The 14,182-nt window shown below is 34.8% G+C and overlaps 1 protein-coding gene across 3 annotated transcripts in view; it reads right to left on the minus strand.

Annotated features, from left to right (window-relative positions):
* The window catches only part of Scm (Polycomb protein Scm), a 557,832-nt gene that overhangs the window by 86,945 nt on the left and 456,705 nt on the right, over nucleotides 1-14,182 (minus strand). For all 3 annotated transcript variants that reach the window (XM_090396959.1, XM_090396960.1, XM_090396958.1), the window contains 2 exons: nucleotides 5,370-5,570; nucleotides 4,095-4,271 (listed from right to left, as the gene is read on the minus strand). In XM_090396959.1, the coding sequence (XP_090253085.1) occupies nucleotides 4,095-4,271; nucleotides 5,370-5,570 (378 nt within the window). The remainder of the gene's footprint in view (nucleotides 1-4,094; nucleotides 4,272-5,369; nucleotides 5,571-14,182) is intronic.

Genomic DNA, 14,182 nt, shown 5'->3' on the forward strand with positions numbered 1-14,182 from the left:
GCCACATAAACAAACAACAAACACATACAGTTCACAGTTCAGATTGAAAAGCAGAACACACTTCCGTTTTTCTAAATACACTTGTCACACATCTTTCTTCTGGCAGTCTTTCCTTCACTGTTTACCGGAAACCAACACATACACATAAACACCTACCACCACCCAACACAAAATTAGGCGAATCACTTAGGTGTCATTAATACTCTAAAAAACAGGGCTTTGAAGATTTGCTCCAATGAACAAGCACTTATAGCAATACTTTCCTAAAAAATGGTTACAACAAAAATACTATCAACAAAATTCTCTACACAATCTCACTAGAAAACAAAGATAAACTAGACTACAATAAAACTATAACATTCCATACATTAAAGGGACATCAGATAAAATAAACAGAATACTACAGAAATACAATCTTAAAGTCACCTTTAAACCTCCTGCAATATTAAAGAGCATACTCAACTAATCTACAGATCCATTCCCTCTGCTGGCCCATCCTGGAGTATATTGTATTTATTGCACCTGTAATCTATCCTATATAGGGGAAACAGGACACACAATTCCTATCAGACAAAAGGAACATAAAAAACACATTATTAAATATAATAACTATGGTGAAGCTGGCCTTTCTGATCATGCTCTGAACACTTTACATAGAATTGACTGGAAAATCACAGTTGTGTACGTCATACCAAAACATGGTATGAACGTAAATTTAAAGAAGCCTGTGAGATTCTTATCAACCATCCTAATCTTAACAATAATGATGGTCTAAATATCCAAGCATATGGAAAGTACATATTCTATTCACTTAACCTTCTCCCTAAGAGTTAACTATAAATACGACCATAAGTAATCCAGAATCTTAACTCTAATATAACAATTGTCATGTTAAATTAGAACATCATTGTTACTGTAAGAAAATTATCTATATGAAAGAATGTTTCTCTGATGTTATCTTAAATAGAATATAGCTTTGATGTAGTTTTAAATTAAGTAATTAATTAATTTTTTATTTGTATTTGTATCTTTTTATTCATTTATTTAAGTTTTTTTTATTTTTATATTCTATTTTCACTAGAGGTCATCATGCCAGTAAAATAATCGTTAATCAAATAATTGTCTCTTTAGCATACTGTGTGAAATGTAATTCAGCTTGTGTGTGTGCAATATATACTCCAGATGATGACCTTAATATGAAGGTTGAAACGTCAGGAAATTAAAATAGTTATTTATAACACGGTTGTAGAGTCCACAATTTATCTAAAATAATTATTCTAGACTAATTAGAAGAAACACACGTATAAACCACAGTGAAAATTATTTAATTGTAAATATTTCATCCTAAGTATCTTAGGACATCATCAGTACAGTATTTAAACAAAAATTAGGAATAACATACAGTTAGGGTGCATGATTACAATAGAATCTCATGAAAACGTGCATAACGTGCTAAAGTAGTACAAAAAAAAAAAAAAAAAAAAAAAAAAAAAAAAAAAAAAAAAACGTTAATTATTTAACACAGTTTTGTATGATAATTTCCCATACTTTAGGAATAGTAAGAACGTCGTTGCGGTTTAGGTTTGGTCTGTGTAGTAGGGCTTCAGAACTTTCTTTGTATAAACGTTTATGTTTAAATATAGATCTATGTAAAAGTTTAGCCTTTTTTCAATGGATCCTATGGTTTGGATTTTCAATTCCGTGTTGAGAGAGGCCAGATTTCTGCGGTTTAAGAAGACGAATGTGGTCTTGATGTTCCGAGATGCATTTCTGAACTGACCTACCTGTCTGTCCAAAGTAAGATAATTTGCATGAGCATGGAATCTCATAAACACCAGGTAACATCAAGGGTGAGAATTTGTCCTTAGGAGAAGGTAATAAGTTGTAAATTTGGTTGATAGGTTTGTAAGTAGTGGCAAAATTGTATTTCTTCATAATTTTAGAAAGACGTTGTGAGATGCCTTTAACGTAAGGTATGGGAATCCTATGCACTTCTTCCTGTCTGGTTTGATGTATGCAGAAGTGACTGATGATTTTTTGAGTTGTTTTGGGATTATATCCATTTAGGATGGCTGTATTTTTGATAACTTCTAATTCCTGGTTTAAAGATTCTTCAGAGGAGCAGAATTTGTGTGCTCTGGAAACTAGTGATTTAATAATGCCAGATTTCTGAGATGGATGATGAGCAGAAGAATTGTGAATGTAGCGACCTGAGAATGTAGGCTTGCGAAAGACGGAAGTGGCGATGGAACAGTCTTCTTTTCTTTTGATGTGTAAATCCAAAAAAGAGATACCCTGTGGAGATTCTTTTTCTAATGTAAAGTTGATGCGATGATGAAGAAGGTTAATTTTATCTAGAAACAGTTATAATTCAGGTTTGGGATGATTCCATACTGCAAATACGTCATCGACATATCTTAGCCAAATTTTTGGTTTGGGTTCAAAAGTGAATATTTTTTCCTCATGGTGTTCTAGAAACAAATTTGCTAGGTCTGGTGATAAAGGAGATCCCATTGCTGTTCCTTCCTCTTGCTTGTAAATTTGACCTTTCCAGGTGAAGTAACCTGATGCAATAACAAACTTGAACAATTCAACTATATCAGACGGAAATTTTTGAGTTAGTAATTCTATTAAAAAAAAAAAAATTATTCTAGACATCTAGGATATTCTTATCTTCAGTTTTCATGTCACCTTTATCATCTTTGATTACTCGAACAGTACTCTTTCAATTTGCTTTTTCGATAGTCTCCAGAACCTTCTGTCACCCTCCTGATATTTGTTTTCTCTATTCTTAACAAAGTCTTACTACGACTTTTTGTTTGGCTACATTTACACATAGTTTAGCTCTCTTACATTTAACTGTACATTCTTTCAGGGCATTTGCTGACTTATATTTGCTAGGAACATTTGGTATGTTTTCTTCTATTCCAGAACTGCTTCTTTAACTTATTGTGTCTGCAATGGGATTCTTATTTTTCTATCCTTACAGACAACTTTGCCACATACATCTCTAGCTGAATCAATTAATGTCTTCTTCAGAGTTTGCCAGTGAAATTATAAGGTTGGTTCTTGTTGTCAAACTGCCTCAAACTTTCTTCAATAATGCTTGTATAGTTGAGTCTGCAGTTTACCTGTAAAAGCTGCTCAGCTTGAATTCTTTTTCAAACTTTCTTACATACTGTTCTTATCAATGTAATATCCATTTTTATCCTGTTTAACACTAAGTAATGATCACTTCCAATTTCATATTCTCTAGACATCCTTTTGTATCATGAACCAGCATGAAGATATCACTAAACAATGATGTAGTCAATGAAGCTTTGCTTATGTCTTCTCTCCATGTGAACTTGTGTAAATCTTTATGTTGAAACATTGTAGTAGTAATGACTAGTCTGTTCCCTGAGCAGAAATACAGCAAATACTTACCATTATTATTAGCTTTGTCCTTTTCTCCAATTTTTCTTTTTTCAAAATGTTCCTATATGCCTGGTGAGATTCATTTTCTACTCTGCTGTTTTGATCTCCAAGTTCAGTTCTCTGCATTCCTTAAAATGCTACATTTTAAGGAATGCAGTTTCCTCTAATTTATCTGGCTTTGACTCTTTCCTCTAAGCACATAAAGAAACAAACAGCTGCTGAACCCATCAACACAAAATTCAAGTTCAAATATACCAAGTGATTTTCTCATCTCCCTCATCAAGTGTCTAAGAAATTCAAGGAAAGTTTCATTCATTTTTCTTAGTCACTTTTCCACACATATCCATATGTTGTTGATGATAAGGCAAAGATTGTATAAACTCAAAAAAACTGCATTCGTGAAATTTTACTATATCTCTCTATTAATGTGTAAAAACTACCAGTCATATTAGGTATTTGAAGCATGTCATTCTGATTTGATATATGAATGACAATAAAATTTCAATTAGAAGTTAACACAATTAAAGTTAAATATGTTTTGCTATGCATAATTTGACATGCTCTTTAATCAAGAAAAACCTTGGAATAATTTAACTATCTCTACATCTCTTTAAACCTGACTGACCTTTGAAGACTGGAAATGTATAAACTTTTGTAATTATTGTTACATCACTCACCTCGTTTTTGTAGTCCCTTGTTAGCACACTTACTACAACCTCCTTCTAAGGGCTGGCTTGTGTAGAAGTTTTCACAACACATCAAATCTTCAAAAAGATTTTCCAAGTAGTTCCAAAATGAAGAAACCTTATCAATGAGAGGAAGGCGACATGTATTCATTCTTCCATCAAAGTGTGCTGAAAAATGATGCAAATGTACCATGTTAACACACACACACACACAAAAAAAAAAAAAAAGCAACATATTGATATCTTATGTGCATGCATGCATGCAGTGTAAAAAGCTATGTCATAGAAAATAATATGAGAATTCATTAAATTTGGGATAAGAAAAATATTGATGGTTAACAAACTTAATAAAGGCAAGATGATCCACAATAGCATCACTCATGTATGGTGGTTTTGGTAAATAAAAACATAGCAAGGTTCAAATATAAAGAAGACAACTGTAAGGATTAATTTTCTGTAAAAAAATGCGGTATTTAATCATTTTAATCATTGTTCTTACACATATTGCTTGTTAAACTAGCTATACAATTTTAAGCAAAGAATCCTCACTCAACATGTTCTATAATAGGTCTTGCTGCAATTTAATGTATTAACAATAAAAATTTTAATTATTACAGTATATACAACATTGGTAGATATTATGCAGCTTTCAAAGTAAAAAAATAAAACCATTACAGGTTTTATTATATATATATATATATATATATAAACCAGTAAGAAATCAAAGTAAATCCTCAATTAATGTAATCCTTATTTCTTTAATGTTACTAACTTTGGAAGAACAAGTACAATTATTACACTTAAATATGATTTTAGCATATTTTCCTAATTGCATTTATACTTCATATTTCCTTAAATTGTTTTATAAAAATAAGATATTCTATTACACTTTCTCATAATAGATGTATGAATTTCTGAAACTTTTCCCTAACATATGTAAATAGTAAGTATATTAATATTTATTTACTAGAGCTCAGGTTTATATTAGGGATCGAGCTTTATTATATCTGACAAAAAGTTTTATAAACTAATCAACTTTAAGATGAATGCAGTTGGAGCAACAAAATCATATGATAAGGCTACTTGATAATATATTAAACCTTTCCCATAAGTGGGAGTGTCTTTCACTTAGTTTCAAGAGGTTACATGTATTATTTCTCATGGAGGAAAAGGAATGAGTAAGATGGCTAAGGTTGTATAAAGGATGCTAACCTGGTATAACTAATAGTCATAGGGAAATTAATTCACAATTATAAACTGAATCACCTGTAATGATTACTTTGCCATCGCCATGCCTGAGAAGACAAAACACACTTTTGCTGCTGACTGCAGAATCGACACAGGCTTGAACTGTTTCCCGTAACACCCGATTCATAGAACCAGGTCCAAACTGGATCGGCAATTGAGCTACTTTTCGGGGATTTAGGTATGGTCCACAAGTACATCCATGATTTACAAATACGCACACTGAAAGAAAAAAATATATATATAAAATAAATCCAAAGGAAAGGCACATAACATGTCATTTTTATAAGCAAAATTCTCTATATAAAGAGATTCATGAGATCCATTAGCTTTTTTTTGTGTGTGTATGTGGGAGAGAGAGAGAGAGAGAGAGAGAGAGATAGAGAGAGAGAGAGAGAGAGAGAGAGAGAGAGAGAGAGAGAGAGAGAGAGAATGCAGGTAGTTGTGATAGCACCCACCTGGTTGGAAAGACCTTGATATGATTTTTGTCTAGAACATGAAAAATATTCATAAGGACTATCTCGACTAAAGATGAGTGAGCTGATCTCATAACGAGATGACAGGATTTCTCTTCCTGACAAAAAATTAACTCAAAGAATGCATGCAAACAGAGGTACATTGTTATTGTCACCAAAATCAGGATTTTAAGAAACCAAGTCTTTCTTCACTAACATGTGAAGAAAGACACTATGGAATGGGACTGGATCTGTTCTACCATCTTTAAAATTGTCACTCCCACATTACTATGTTCTTGTATACACTTGGATATATTAGTAAACACTAATATATCCATGGTCATTTTTTAGTTAAACTTATATCTACAATTCATCTCTCTGCTAAGCACAGCTAAGTGCTATCTTTTATTTACACAATGAACCAGCAGTGAACACACAACTAAGTTATGCTGCAAGTTCATAAAATCACTAAACTAGACTGAAAAATTGTTTTCTCTTACAACAAGAGAAAAGCCTCTAAGTAGCAAAACAAGCTACAAAAAAAACCTGTGAATCAAAAGACTACCAAAACAGATTGACACAAGAAGTTAATAACGCTATTAAATCAGATATTTTGATCTGAATCTAACAGATCATCTTTGGAAAAATGACAATTCAACAAGGTTAAACAACAACAATATACTCCTACAAGCCACCCTAAGTACCTTGTACCTTGAATAAGGAATTGGAACTCTCCAGTATGGAGAGTTCCAATTCCTTATGTTACCGGAATCTCTGCATCAATTTTGAAGGTCCTCAAGAAATATAATCTACTATGTGTTTTCTCTTGTCGACAAACTCTCTTCTTTATTCCTCCCAGCTGATGTTTACCAAGCTGATTGCCATCTCTTTTACTATAGCGAAACAGAACGTTGAGGCAAGACTTTACAGGAGCACCAATGTTATATTATTTATAATGAGTCTGAGAAGTCTGGTTTAGCACGGCATGGAGATGACGCTAACCACAGGATCTTTGGGTCTAAAACTTATCTACTTCACAACTGCTGCTTTTCACTAAAATTTGAACTGTAATGACTGTCTTATGTTATCTAAAATTTGGGCAAGTTATTCTTTTTAGTTATTTTATAAGCATTTTATATACAGGGAGATCAAAATTAAAGTAATCATGTTTAAGGGCTTGTGGAGTGTCATCCAGTGATCCAAATGCTGAGAAACTTTGCAGGAATACATTGTGCATCATGCAGAAATGATATATGTGGGAAAAAAAGTAGTTCCAAAATTCACCACAAGGGGCATTGCAAAGACCATATATGGAATTTGCATATCACGCAACTTGGTAGGTGCCAGGAGGCTTTAAAAAGATGGACATGGGATTTTCCCCTTCATTCTAGTTGTTAATACCATCCACAGTGATGGCACTAAACTTGCCCCAATGTGCTTTGCTCATGAAGCTGTACTACTTAAACAATTGCTATTCCGTTGATGCACTCCACAAATTTTGTTGCCTGAGCAAATGTCGAGGCCCATTACCTATGTGATGAATGATTAGTCATTTTGAAGAAATGAGACTGCCAGGAGTTAGAACTAGCAGAGGTCACAAACCAATCAGGTCACAACAAGTGAATGAAATTGCTACTGCTGTTGTGGAGCAGGCCATGAATGACAGCGTTGGTTCCTGCAGTGCATGTGCAGTATCAAGCCAGATGGATGTGCCTTGGACAACTGTCTAGAAAATTCTGCATTTCTACTCATTCAAAGAGAACCCTAACACAGGAGTTGTGCCTGCAGGACTCTGAAAGTTGACTGACATTCGCTTTAATAATCCTTGCTCGAGTGAAGTTGGATGGTGCATAGCCGTGGATGATTTTTGGGGAGATGAGGCTCACTTTGACCTGAATAAAGCTGTGAATACCTACAATTGCCAGGTATGGGCTAAGGCAAAACCCACACAATCCAATGATTTCTTTGCACTCACCCAGCGTTACTGTCTAGTGTGAGTTTACAGCTTCATTTATCATCAAACTATTCTTCTATAAGGACATTTACCAGTTGGGTCCTACGATCTGCTCAGTTACTGCTGAGAGGAATTGCGATATGATAAACAATTTTGTTGTGCTACAGCAAGCCACATGGATGTGCCTTGGACAACTGTCTGGAAAATTCTGCATTTCTACTCATTCAAAGAGAATCCTAACACAGGAGCTGTGCACACAGGACTCTCAAAGTTGACTGACATTCGCTTTAACAATCCTTGCTCGAGTGGAGTTGGATGCTGCATAGCCATGGATGATTTTGTACAGAGATAAGACTCACTTTCACCTGAATGGAGCTGAGAATACCCACAATTGCAGGTATGGACTAAGCAAAACCCGCATGCAATCCAAAAATTCCTTTGCACTCACCCAAAGTTACTGTCTAGTGTGGGTTTACAGCTTCATTTATCATTAGACCATTCTTCTTTAAGGACATTCATCAGTCGGATCTTACAACCCACTCAGTTATTGCTGAGAGGTATTGCGATATAATAAACAATTTTGTTGTTCTACAGCTATAGTAGCACCTGTGCATGGATTCAGTCATTTTCATACAGGATGGGGCATGTCAAACACATTGGTTGATCCATACAGGAGGTTCTTCAAGAACATGTCACAGATGCTAGAGTGATCAGCCATGCATTTCCCACTGCATGGCCGCCTCATTCACCTGATCTGATCCTTCTGACTTCTGGTTCTGGGGATTTCTCAAAACAAGGTTTATCGGGATCATCCTGATAACTTGCCAGCACTGAAAGAGAGCATAACACAGCATGTGCACAACACCAGTCCCAACCTGCTGTGTTCTGTCATTGAACATACTGTGCAAAGGATGCAGTTTGTGGCATACTGAAAAGGGTAGCACATTGAACAGTACAGCCTGTGAATGCATAATGAAAGTGAATAAAAATGTGTTATTTATGCTTGTGTCACTTTTCTTTTCACTTACACTCTGGTACACTGAAGGTGTCCTTTGTAAGCCACACCCTCCACTTGGATATACAATTGAGACAGAGTGGTTCCCATTTGGACTTTGAAGATTCAGTCTGATAAGAACTTCTCAATAAAAAGAAGGCTGTTATCTCTGACATCAAAGTTGCATAGGTCTTTCAACATTCAAATCTCCAAGCAGTATTATATGCCTTTTCCATATCAAAGAAAATGAATACTAAGTGCTTAAGTTTTAGGATGGCATTTCTAACAGGTGCTTCCAGTTGGATCAGACAGTTGTTGAGTGACGTTTGCAGAAGCTAGATTGTGTATTGGAAAAAAAAAAAAAAAAAAAAAAAAAAAAAAAAAAGGGGGTCATTTCCTTTACAGAAACAAGAAATGATGAGAATTATCCCATTTTTTCAAGATACTTACAGAAGTGGTTGTTTGCAGCTGGTCAATAGTTTTATTGGGAATTTTAGATCCTTCCCTAGCTTAAGAAAGGCAATAATAATGACTTTTGCCAGGTATCAGGAAACATGTTCTGACACAAAGTTCTGTTGATTAAGCAGCAGTTGATCCATGGCAGATAACTGATAATGGATATTATCTGGTGAAGATACAGGAAACGAAAAAAAAAAATCCACAACACAAGAAATTAAAGCAAAGGAGATTTCATTTCTTGTTTTATGAATGGTCTGTTATAATCTTCTGTACTGTTTGAAGAGAACAGAATTTGTGTTTTTATGATTTGCTTTTTTGGACAAGGAACACTGGGTATAAGAAGATATTACTGATGTTCTTTGCAAAGATCTTCACAAGATTGTCGGTGATTGCAGTTGGTTTAGCTATTGTATATCCATTATGTTCAAGGATTGCAAGTGGATGGTATATCTATCCTTCATTTTAGATTAGTACTTACATATTCTGGAATACAATTAAATATTAGCACGTTTTTCCAACACCTTCATAATCTCTAGTTATGAGCCTTTCATTAACTGCTATTTCTAAATTATATCCACATTTTAAAATAGGAACACTGCCTTGTTTCTCTCTGATGATTTTCCTATTTATCTCAATTAATGAATGCTAACAAGGTTCATCCTTAGAAAGCAAAAAAGTTATTAGTGATGCCAGACTAATGTGTTAAACTGAACAGAAAGAAACTTCATCTAAAATATTTTTTATGAATATAATCTACAGCAATTACATAAAAAATTGTTCAGTAAAGATACATAAAGAAATCTTGCAAGTAATCATTATCATCATTTTCAAAGGTATGTACTGGAAAGAGATATACTGAATATCGTGCACTTGATAGTACTACAGTATTAACTTTTCATTATTACCACCCTCCATTAACTATTTTCTCTCAAATTAAACTATTTGTCAGGTCTCCAATAGTGTTTCATTTAACATCTCAGTCTTTTAAGGCACATTTAACTGCATCAAACCACGTTGATTTCATTGTCTTTCTCTCTGCCATCCATGCATCAAACACCTGTCTGCTAAACTTTCCTCTCTCATTCTGTTTACGTGAGCATACTACCTCAGATTCTCTCTCTCTGCTCTCATTTTCCTGAACGATAACAATATTAAGTTTCTTCATATTTTCAGTTTTAATATGATTTTACCACTGATACCAATCTCTTCACTTCTATAATTTTTCTAAAAACTTATATGTGGCTCTAATCTTTGACCAACTGTTTTATATTTATCCAACTCTCAGATCGATAAATTAAAATTAAAACCAGTTTGAAGATTGTCCTGTTGAGCAAGAAAATGTTCAAATCAGTTTTAATTTATAGATCTGATTAACGTACCTGCTTTTCAACTAACAGGTCAAAGGCCTGTGGGTTACAGAGCAAGACATTGTAATATCCTCGTTTTTCGGGTGGTTTTATCTTTAATCTCTTTAATTGTCTTTACTTTCTTTAACTCTAAGCTTTGTATCTCTTACTATCAGATATTTTGTTGCCGGCAAATTTGTATAGATTTAAGACTGCGCCAGCCAGCAACTAAATTCTGATGCACTATCTAAAATACTTAAAGAAAATGTAGGGATTAAGATGTATGCAGTCGTGGTCCCTATTCTCATATCACTATTGGTTTTCCCTTTAAATGCATAGTACGAAATTTTCCAAATGGTAATTCAAATCCGCAGAAGATATGATAACCTCAATTAATTATGTAAAAAAGAAACACATTTATTATTTCACAAAGACAAGTATACATGCTATTTAAATTCTTAACCTTAAAAGAGTCTGGGTTCCCCTTACTTAATTAAACACATTTAAACTTCTACACTATGATCGCTTACTGGGCATAAATTCCTCACTTCTGTACATATATCTATCGTCAGACTCTCACAATTAAGTTACCTGATAATATCATACATGAAACATTACATATAAACACTAGACAATTCAATAAATCTGGCATGTAATTCTCTAGGACAATAGTACTTATTTCTACTTAATTCTCTCCACCAAAATATCTGTTAACATTCAATTACTTACTGAACATATGACATTACTTTTCTTAAATCACTTAAACAGTTCAGAGCTCGGCCTCCTGTATCGGCTGGAGCCTAATATGTTTTTTTCTTAAACAGTAGACACAAGTGTCCAAATTGCAGACTGTTCTTATGACACAACACGTACATAGCGTGTGTTCTTAACTTCTGTTTGTTTACTCCACGGATACTTTAATCCTACATTAATATAAGAAAATCTTCGCTTACCGTTCTTGCTTTGACTAGGTATTCTGATCTGTTCACTGTACCTCCTCTGATGGCGGGCTCTGTTCCTTTGTTCTACACGAACCGAAAGCACTCATACACAGATCTGTACACTGACGTGGATTTCATCAGCGGCTCTTTCTCCTTATGCGTTTGAACACATTGTAGTTGCAGCTTTGAATGTAACATGCATAGCAAGGGGAGATCCTTGCTACACGTGGCGGCAAGCTCTACATAGCTCTCCTATGGGAAACTTGGTGCCGACGAACCTTGGAGACGAGACACCAGAAATCGGAGATAAGAGACAAGAGAGCGATTCGAATTCTCGCCGAAACTTTTATACTCCGGAACAGCTTCCTCACTCGGCGGTGTCGTCACGCATACGCCGGCAGCCGATTGGATGCCATGGCTACGAACTGTATTTACATGCCTTAAACTTGTACTTAGCTTATACATATTTATTTGTTAATACTACATGACTTTCTACTTTAATTCATTTCACAATTACTATCTCAATAAACATATGGGCTATCTTAACAGTGTTTAGAATTTACACATCTGGTTATTTACATTTTCATGGGACATTATTCGGTACATTTCCCATCAGGAGGCATAAGTATGTCCTTATCCCTTCCTTCTGAGGTAACATAACGTTGGGTGGGAAAAAGGGATGACTCATCACTTTTTCCGACACAACAACATAAGTTAAAAAATAAATATAATAAAACTTCCTTAGCCCACCCATGGTACTGATATACTACAGTACTCCAACATTTCATGACACGACACGACACGACACACACACACACACACACACACACACACACACACACACACACACACACACACACACACACACACACACACACACAGGATAGCTTGTACAGCACTCTTTCTAACAGTGAATAATTTACTCTATAGTATTAAAGTTCCAAGTATATGCATGGCCTCCTTATCCACTGGGCTAAATGGGCTATAGCTCAGGCACACCACTGATCCAAGGGTGATTAAAAACCGAGTAGCTTTCTTCTATTGTGTGTATTTTTATAAATACAAATAAACTACCTTTATTATATTATAAATACTGTCAAAATAAATAAAAATGTGCAATGTCGATATATTTTAAAATAAAATTTTTTTGCAATGAAAGTTATTTAATTAATTATATGTATTATTTAATTATTGCTCAATCCAATGTGATTAAGGTGCCAAATGTTTTTAGCCCAGGGTGCTCAAACTTGTTAAGATGGTCCTGAGTGTATGAGTGATTTTTATTCTATCCATCTGAACCAAATAGTATTGGTCAGACTGTAGTCATTGTTCAGCTACCCTTAAAGACAATGTCACTCTCATAATAATCATAATAGGATTAACTGCTATAGCAAGAGCAATCCCCCCCCCCCCCCCGCTCCCAACTGCTGCCAGTGGGAAGTACAATGGTCACAATAAGCAGCAAAACTGTAAGTAATGATTTTGATTAACACTAAGATGGCAGCAAGGGACAAATTTAGAGTTTGAAAAAGCACACAATTAAATAACATTGCCAAAGTAATTTAAGAAACAATTTAAAAAAAAAAGACACTAACTGCACTGAGTGAACTAATGAAGGTATTCTATAAAATGAAAAATGAAACAAAAGTATCAAAAGAACTCCAGTCAACTACACACATGCAGGTGCAAGCTAATTTAGCTCAGTTTATCAGCTATACTTACATGTTAAAAATAACGACAAATTTGAAAACAATCCTTGCTATAAATTAATAGCGAAATCGATAGCTCAATTAAACAGTGAAGAAACCAAAAATATCATCAAAGAAAAAAAAAATTATCTGACCTCAACGGAATCAGAGACTCATCGTGGGAGGTACAAGCTATTGAACACAATGCTTATCCAACTGTACCTTAAACTGATTCAATGTGTCTACATTCAGAACACATTCAGGCAATGCACTCCACTCACCAACCTCTCCACCCAAAACTTGCTCCTCACTTCTCTGTTCACACCCTCCTTATACAGTTTCCAGTGATGGTCTCTTGTTCTACTTCCACTTTCCCATTCAATGAAAAATCTCTTCCATGTCAACCTGATAACAACCCCTGACTAGCTTATATGTATCAATCATATCCCCCCCCCTCCTCCTATTCACGAGGCTTTGCAACTTACATTCCCTTAATCTGTCCCCATACTCCACATTCCAAAGACCACTGACCACCTTTGTGAATCTTCTCTGAACCCTTTCCAACATATCCTCATCACCATGAAAACCTGGCGACCAAATCTTATATGTGCTCTCATATGGATTATTATGTGCACAATAATCCATATGAGCCCTGATCAAGGCCTTATATAATGGCATCATAACCTCTCTATTTCTGCATGTCAGGGTCCTCTGCATCATTGCCATTATCTGATTTGTCTTCACAATTTATGCAATGTGGCCCATGAGTTTCAGGTCCTTGTCCACATCGCTGCTATATCTCTCTCATCTCCTCTACTTCCTTTAAAGTTTCCACACCAAGTGTATACTTTGCATCTCATCACTGCTTACCAAATCTCAAAACCTTACACTTTGCAACAATGAACTGACAGTTCCACTTACCTACACATTCAAGAAATGTATTCAAGTTCTCCTGTAAAGCCATAACTTGAATTTGCACGAGATCATTCATGAATGC

The sequence above is a fragment of the Typopeltis vanoorti genome, chromosome 8 (genome assembly GCF_054136105.1).
Source record: "Typopeltis vanoorti isolate ZY-2024b chromosome 8, IOZ_Tvanoo_1.0, whole genome shotgun sequence".
Classification (NCBI taxonomy): Eukaryota; Metazoa; Arthropoda; class Arachnida; order Uropygi; family Thelyphonidae; genus Typopeltis; species Typopeltis vanoorti.